The sequence below is a fragment of the Octopus sinensis genome, unplaced genomic scaffold (assembly GCF_006345805.1).
Source record: "Octopus sinensis unplaced genomic scaffold, ASM634580v1 Contig10380, whole genome shotgun sequence".
In the NCBI taxonomy this organism is placed as follows: domain Eukaryota; kingdom Metazoa; phylum Mollusca; class Cephalopoda; order Octopoda; family Octopodidae; genus Octopus; species Octopus sinensis.
This window is the reverse complement of record NW_021832123.1, coordinates 151,002-159,923: the sequence shown is the minus strand read 5'-3', so window position 1 is coordinate 159,923 and position 8,922 is coordinate 151,002. Positions and strand designations below refer to the sequence as shown.

At 37.7% G+C, this 8,922-nt stretch overlaps 1 protein-coding gene across 1 annotated transcript; it reads right to left on the bottom strand.

The window, feature by feature from the left end:
- Nucleotides 1–7,408: 7,408 nt before the first annotated feature.
- On the bottom strand, nucleotides 7,409–7,944 carry LOC115228370 (caltractin-like). The gene is made up of 2 exons (XM_029798968.1): nucleotides 7,792–7,944; nucleotides 7,409–7,759 (listed from the first exon to the last, which is right to left on the bottom strand). The coding sequence occupies exons 1-2, from the start codon at nucleotides 7,936–7,938 to the stop codon at nucleotides 7,409–7,411; spliced, it is 498 nt and encodes a 165-aa protein (XP_029654828.1). The 5' UTR covers nucleotides 7,939–7,944.
- Nucleotides 7,945–8,922: the final 978 nt, after the last annotated feature.

Sequence of the window (8,922 nt, the reverse complement as noted above, 5' to 3'; positions counted from 1 at the left end):
CATGACAGGAGATTCTACTTCGTCGCTCTGCACACTCGATCGGACAAATGTTTCTGATATTTTATCACATTTGGCCAATTCCTTTTCATATTTCTTTTTCTTTTCCTACAAATAGTGAACTCGACCACACCGCGAGAAGATTCAGTTTGGCTTTGTGACTTTCTTCCAAACGTTTGACGTCCTCCAGGAGAGACACGACCTGGCACGTGTTTAAACACAAAAAACCAAATCTGCTCGAAAACGTTCAATTTCACCAAAAACCGAGGAATATTCGACAAATGAGTCAGCTGCCAAAATGACCGCACAAACAACCAATCACGGACTCCTCTTCAGAGACTTGACCTGCCCTTCGGATATTTAAGTTTTTGAGACAGGAGGAAAGCATGGACATGTTGTCACTCATTTCTGGGGTTTTAGCAAGAAATGTGCCATGGTGGGATTTTATGACTGAGCGAATGTGTTTTCTGATTGTTTTTATTTCCTTTGAAGTGGTATTCAACGAATTTTCGTGGTCTTGTAATTTGAGACGGAATGAAGGGAAGTCTTGAACACATTCCGTGAATTCCAGAGGTAGAAGGGCAGTCGGTTGCTGAATTTTGTCCTTAAAAACACTCTTCCTCATTAGTAACAAAAAAGAAGATTATTTATGTCAACTAATATACTTATTATAATTCCAGGTTAACCAACAAATTAAAAAAACTAATTAATTTTTTAATAATATAACATTTTCCGAGCTTTAACGTCGAAATAGCAAGCATTAGTGTTGACGCATAAATCATTTAATGTTGAGTCATCAAGCATTAATGTCAATGCTCTAAACATTAGCTTTTAGACCGCATTTAAACAAGCATTAACGTTTTTCGGTAAATTCGGTGTTGATTTAAAAGCTATATATGGACAAAAAGGAAATAAAATATCCATTTTAATCAAAAAACTGATTGTTTAACATTCAATTAATGGAAATCTAACAAAGAAATAAGTTACTATCCTCCATAAGCCGAATACTTTGTCAATTGAGAAAATCGGGAGATATTTAAGGCAATCCTCGTAGTGGAAAAGACATGCTGTTTATCGGATAAATATCACTCCGAGTGCTATTAACAGATATCTTAAACTTTAAGACTCCAAACCTCTGACAAATTCCGATGATCTAAAATAAATTCTGTATTGTTTCCATTCTGAAACTAAACAGAGATTCCAAAAACCTAGCATCATATCGACCAATCTCGCTTTTATCAGTTGTTTCAAAAATCATTGAAAGATTTGTATTGAAAATGATTTATCCTCTTCTTCCATTTGCAAAATTTTGTCCACACTGTTCCACGACAACACAATTAAAAACCTTAACTCAAATAATCGCAAACTGATTTAACAATTTTAAATCTCCTCAAAGAACTATAATTGTATCGGTCGATCTCATTAATCTTTTTGATCGCACTTCGAGACCTGTTCTGAGTAATAAAATTGCTATGACTATTCCAACAATCCTGAAACGTTGGCTAACAATCTTTTTATCGGGCTGCTTTGGCCAAACAGAAGTCAGAGGATACACATCTCACTTTCAATATCTACCAAATGGGATCCCGCAAGGCTTCCAGATCATTGCATCAAGAGATAGCAATTATTCAACGGCCAACAACCACTTACAATCTCATCTGTATTCCATTGCTGCCTGGTTTACCATTAACCAGCTCATTCTCTAAATCGACCGCAACGCTCTTCACTACCAACAAGCGTGAACTCAATTATGATCAAACTTAAAGTATTAACTTAAGTCATTTCAAATTTTAAACTTGAATATTCACCACCATACTCTCCTTTCATGAATCCAATAAAAAGTATATTCTCTGAATGGAAATGTTTAGTCATTTCTGAAAATGTCAACAGCGAATTAGAGTTTAAAAATATCAAAAAACGATTGCACAATGTAACTCTTTATAAAAAATACTCAAATATGTTTCCTTTCCCGAGTAGAAAATAACAATTAATGAGTAGAACTCGGGCAGTCCATCGGGAGGAGGCTCAAGGACACGAGAGAGGGCCTCTGGTTCCGCCAGCGCATCGGCCTGGCCATTGTTTGTGGCAACGCACAACGCGTCCTTGCCGCTGGGACTTAACGATTTTCGTTGTCTTAATTAAAAAAAAAGAATAAAGATTTCTAAAAAAAATGAGTAGAACTTTGATTCTTAAAAAATGTAATTTCCGTAAAATGGTGAATGATTGCTTAGTTTAAAAGCTAAAGTTAGAAGCTTCGCCATTAATGCTTAAATACTAATACTCTGAAAACCCATTTAAAATATAATTCTCAAGATTTAAATAAATAAAAGAAAATCAAAATAAATGCTACCAAAAAGACCAAAGCCCACGTCCAGGAAGACCGATTCAGCCTACTGGCCTCATTCTTGTACAAATTAGAATAATTCCTCATGTCCTGAGTACTGTTCTCGAGAGCTAAACTCCTCAAACTCCCCTTACTCTGCAAAGTCTGCTGTCTGTCCAGAATATCCTCAATATTCCCCACCAAAATACTCGAAATATCGCTCAATTCATTGGCCAGGTGTCTCATCTCCCCCCCTCTGAACCGACTCTTCACCTTCTGCAGGTATATATCTGCCACTCAACATGGTCACCCAACCAAATTCGATGAACGCGTATGTCCGGCGGGCCTGTTCGACCATGTTTCCGTAATTACGGTGGAATTCCTCCGAAATGTCCTCGAGGTACGAAAAGGCCACTTTTTTGGGGAAAAGTGGCCTGCAGAGAACGCAGTGGCAGACCTTGTGATTTATTAGGCAACTATGTGGTAATTTAGTGAGATATTTTACTGGAAAATGAACTTTCCTGAAACGAGGGAAAACATTTTGGGTTCATGTTGGGGTCCCAGAGTTCGAAATAGCTGTTTTGCCTTGTTTTGGTAGACAATTATGTCACAGTCTGTCTAGTTTAGTTGGTAAGGGTTGAGTACGTCGTTGTCATCCTGTGTTGAGGCACAGAGTGGCAGTCCGTCACCGATCCTTCCAATCATTGTACATAACACCATTAATCCCACCTAAACTCAATACGTCAGCTTTTATTTTATTATAAATATTTTTATTAAAATGTTTTATTAATATTATTTTATAACGTATAAATATATAATGTTAGGGAAACGAATCTTATTATTTGTGTCTGTTGTGACTTGTTTCTAAATTTAAATATACAATCACCCTATCCGAATATAGAAACCTGGAATATTCCCTTAAAAAGCAACTATGCAGAGAAGTCTAACAAGACGGATTTCCTCTGTACAAAAAAGATTCCAAATTGAGCCTCTCCTTATTGGAGTGTCTTAATCGTGTGGCCTATATCAATGAGAATCCACTTAACCCACTGGAATAGATTTCGACAATAGTATAAGTGTGCTATCAAATATTGAGTATGAAAAATGTTTAAAAGTCTAATTGGAGTATTGAGGGAAAATTGAGCAGTGGAGAACAAGTTATTTGCAAAATCACTCACGACTGAAGAAAAGTCTCTTGCCATGCATTATCCCTGGTTGGATATAAAAAGAAAAACTCGGGAAAAAAAGCAAGAATAATCTCCTTAATAAATGAAAGAGTCATGTTGATTAAAAGAGGTCCGGAAAACCCGTATTAAATATTCCACAAAAACCCGTCCGGATTCAAATGAAGTGCGGTGAGCTACGGTAGGAGGCTGACAAATGGGAACTGGGCATACCAGAAATTCCCCACCTCTCTTTGGAGACGGATGGCTGTAATGAAGATTTGGAGGCTAATGTTGATCGGCACAAGCAATCCCTTCGTTCCTTGCTCCTTCATTTGATTAGTTAGTTGTCACTGTTTGTGCTGGGCTTGCCATGTTGTGCAAGCTTGGGGGTTATAAATAAATAATAAATAAATTAATTAAAAGAGGTTATTTACGCACGATACAAGAAAAGGATTCCGACTAATCACAAATTTGAACTTAATCGGAAAACCTTTTAGGATTGAAGGGAGGAAAGAGACCTTATCCAAGTGGATAGTGAAGAGTGTGGAATATATTGAGAGAATATGTGGCGGAAAACAGTTGAGTGGTCAGATGGTGGAGATTGAGAAGAGGATGGCTGGAGTAGAAGGCGTAACAGTCAAGTCTCGAAATGTTTATTTCAGGAGATCGTTAAATATTTGGAAGGCCCCAGACTGCGATGGTGTGTATTAATTTTTTTCCTGTACAAGTTCACATCACTTCATGAGTCAATCTTCCAAAAGATGCTTAATGTCATAAATGGAGAAACTACTCCTGGAGACTGGTTTTACACAGGGGTGACACATCTGAAGTGTGAAAACCCGGTGTCCCCAAAAAAGTTACTGCTTGTAACATGTATGCCGGCTTTCTATAAACTGATGACTAAATGTGTAAATATCAAGCTTGGCGATTTTGTAGAAGCTCTCTGAATATCAACTGGGAGCAAGGAAATTGTGCCAAGGGGCAAAAGAACAAGCATTAGTGAACAAAGAGTTAAACAAAGCGAATGGCTACAAACTCCATGCTGCACGGATCAACGTCAAAAAAGCATTTGATTCAGTAGATCACGATTTTCTGATACAGATTTTGGAAAAGTCTGGTCTAACTGGATGGATTGTTAAGTTTGTTGAGTCAATCAAATCAATGCTAAATGGCAAGTACATTCAAGATGTGCGCATAGAGAGGGGGTAGTCTGTCCCCCATCCTATTTGTCTTTTTATTAGACCTTTGAGTCGCTTATTATTGCCTAACTTCCCGAAGGTCTGTATGGGGCAAGGAAATCGTTTTCTTTATCGATGTGTAATTCCTTTTTTAATATCTTAATAATAAAATGGTATGGTGTGTGTCTGTCTGTCTGTCTGTCTGTCTGTGTGTCTGTCTGTCTGTCTGTGTGTGCACACCAACTTCAAATTGGCAATACGATGTCCTCGACTTACATGATGAGGTCCTTAAAACCTTCCCCCCAAAAAAATTAAAAAAAATTTTTCTGCGTTTTGGTCAAAATGAACAACTACGATGTCCTCGACTTACATGATGAGGTCCTTAAAACCTTCCCCCCAAAAAAAATTAAAAAAAAAATTTTCTGCATTTTGGTTAAAATGAACAACTACGATGTCCTCGACTTACATGATGAGGTCCTTAAAACCTTCCCCCCAAAAAAATTAAAAAAAAATTTTCTGCATTTTGGTTAAAATGAATAACTACGATGTCCTCGACTTACATGATGAGGTCCTTAAAACCTTCCCCCCCAAAAAAATTAAAAAAAAAAATTTCTGCATTTTGGTTAAAATGAACAACTACGATGTCCTCGACTTACATAATGAGGTCCTTAAAACCTTCCCCCCCAAAAAAAATTAAAAAAAAAATTTTCTGCATTTTGGTTAAAATGAACAACTACGATGTCCTCGACTTACATGATGAGGTCCTTAAAACCTTCCCCCCCAAAAAAAATTAAAAAAAAAATTTTCTGCATTTTGGTTAAAATGAACAACTACGATGTCCTCGACTTACATGATGAGGTCCTTAAAACCTTCCCCCCAAAAAAATTAAAAAAAAAATTTTCTGCATTTTGGTTAAAATGAATAACTACGATGTCCTCGACTTACATGATGAGGTCCTTAAAACCTTCCCCCCCAAAAAAATTAAAAAAAAAATTTTCTGCATTTTGGTTAAAATGAACAACTACGATGTCCTCGACTTACATAATGAGGTCCTTAAAACCTTCCCCCCCAAAAAAATTAAAAAAAAAATTTCTGCATTTTGGTTAAAATGAACAACTACGATGTCCTCGACTTACATGATGAGGTCCTTAAAACCTTCCCCCCCAAAAAAATTAAAAAAAATTTTCTGCATTTTGGTTAAAATGAACAACTACGATGTCCTCGACTTACATGATGAGGTCCTTAAAACCTTCCCCCCAAAAAAATTAAAAAAAAATTTTCTGCATTTTGGTTAAAATGAACAACTACGATGTCCTCGACTTACATGATGAGGTCCTTAAAACCTTCCCCCCAAAAAAATTAAAAAAAATTTTCTGCATTTTGGTTAAAATGAATAACTACGATGTCCTCGACTACATGATGAGGTCCTTAAAACCTTCCCCCCCAAAAAAATTAAAAAAAAATTTTCTGCATTTTGGTTAAAATGAACAACTACGATGTCCTCGACTTACATGATGAGGTCCTTAAAACCTTCCCCCCCAAAAAAATTAAAAAAAAATTTTCTGCATTTTGATTAAAATGAACACCGCGAATGTCCTCGACATTCATGATGAGGTCCATTAAAACCTTCAAGGCAAAAATCTCACGTATTAAGAATATCCTTGATGAAAACGACAGCGAGAATATTAACAATGATGAACTCCCAATTATTCGCGATAAAGAAATTCAATTCATCCTATGTTTTTCTCTTTAAAATTAAATGCATATATCATTTTCGACCATGAATCAAAATTAAAGCTATTATCATATTTGACTTTGACAGAATGTGCAATTAACAGATTTTGAAAAACCACTTTGATAGTTGAAACCACATTAGCACAATCATTAACACAATTTACCACCAATTGACGCACGACCTTGAATAGAGTGTGCAATTAACAGATTTTGAAAAACACTTTGATAGTTGAAACCACATTAGCACAACCATTAACACAATTTACCACCAATTGACAGCGCAATCAGAAGAATTTGCGTAAAAATATTAACTATTTACTTGAGTTTTTCGTAAAGATAGAATTTATTTTCGGTATCCTCTTTTCCTAAACTTTTTTATTATTCAAAAATAATTTTTTAAATAGATAACCGAAGGAGGAAAAACGAAGCTGAAGAAAAAACGGTCAGCTTAATAAGGTAATTAATTAAATCTTTTTGTGTGTCGCTTTTTGTGTGTCGCTTTCTTGCCTGCCGCATTTCCGCCTGCCGCATCTCCCCCTGCCCCATTTCCGCCAGTAAAAAACAAAAAGAGAAAAAAAAGGAAATTACAAAGGAAAAATGAAAAAATTAAATATAAAAAAATAAACACAAAAAATGAAAAAAAAAGTGTGCAATGACAATAAACAAGGCCCAGGGACAGTCATTAAATGTAGTTGGGTTATTTTTAGAGAGTGAGTGCTTTTCACATGGACAGCTGTATGTGGGATGCTCGAGGGTAGGCAGAAGAGAAAATTTATTCATATATGCCAAGGAAGGACGGACGACAAACATCGTTTATCAACAGGCGATAGAATAGGGTTACATTAAACCAGGTAGTTTTATACATCTACATAAACTTATAGTTGTTTGATGAAACAGGCCCTCCGCAGGAGCTAGGTCGCGGTGAGCGATGCGAGCTGCCGAGCTAGTATAAAATAATTTCCAATCTAACAAACAAATAAAATGATTACTTAACCAGAAAACAAGTTTGACTAAAATAGACTCGTTTTCCTGATTATTCGGACAAACTCGTCCTCGTTGACTTCCCCGTCGCCGTCCTTATCGGCCTCGTCTATCATTTCCTGAAGTTCCTCGTCAGTCAAATTCTCCCCCAGTTCCCGAGCCACTCGTTTTAGATTTTTGAAAGAGATTTTTCCCGTCTCGTCGTCGTCAAAAAGTTTGAAGGCTTTGAGGATCTCCTCCCGCGGGTCTCTCTCCACCATTTTCTTGGTCATCACGGAAAGGAAGCCCTCAAAGTCGATTCGGTCAGAACTGTCTTTTTCGATCTCGGAAATGAGTTTCCTCATCTCTTCTTTTGTCGGTTCGAAGCCCAAAGCTCTCATTGCGACCTATTTGTGACTTTTATTATTTGTGCCTTCAGTTCCTTGGCGTCGATTGTGCCTGAACCCTCACTGTCAAATAGGTCGAAGGCTTCTCGGATTTCTTGTTTTTGTTCCTCGGACAATTCCAATTTGGGTCCCACTCTTTTCTTTGCGTTTTGTAGATTACCCCGCTTGTTCATGTCGACTATTGGACTGTCACTATAGTAATAACTACTATCACAACAGATGTTTAATTCTATTTATAAATTTATTAAATATTCCACAATTAAGCAATAGACAGGCCAATACACTCCAACTGCAGGGAAAATCTCTGCCGGAAATCCCCAAGAAGACAGTCAACGTCAACTGGACCACGACCAGCTATTTCCTGGTCCAACTTGCCTCGATACTCCTCTCCACACAGTCCACCACAAATCTCTCTCAAAGCCACCAAATCACCCAGACTGAGCACTCTCTCCACTCCCTTGTCGAACAACTGACTCAAAAAGTCATCACACAAATGTCTCAATGCCCTCTTAGTCAGACAGGAGGAAACAAGTGCCACCTCAGCACACAGTGACATAATTTTGTCCATTAAAATATGCACATGTGAACTCATCCCAAGGACACTCTCACTAATACTCCACCTCTGTCTAACCAGGCGACTGAAAAGGACATTCCCCCTCCGCCTACAATCAAGACAGTCCCCTTACTGGCAGGCCTTCACAAATTCCCCAATCTGCACATCAATGGAGGGGAAATTAAGTTTATCCAACATGCCTGCAATCCTGGGGAGAGTTGTGTCCACAATCATGTCCACATCCACCAGCACTACACACAACCCCTCCCACGACATCTCCTCCTTTACTAGCCTCTTTAGTCCATGACTGTAGACTCTGAGCAGTTCAGACATTCTCCTACAGAAAGGGACCTCCCATTAGATCACACTCTACCACTGTGGATGAACTGCCAAAGAAATCAGACTCGCCAGGGAGAGGACTGACCACAGCAGTCTCCACTCTCTACAAACCACACTCTCCAATACCTCAATAAACACCCAAATGACCTCACACAACTTGGCAGGGAATACCCCCACTTTATCCAGCACATCAACACACTCCAAACATGACTTGTATTCAATTAATAATCCATCAATTTCTTTACAACAACAATTCACGTGTGCA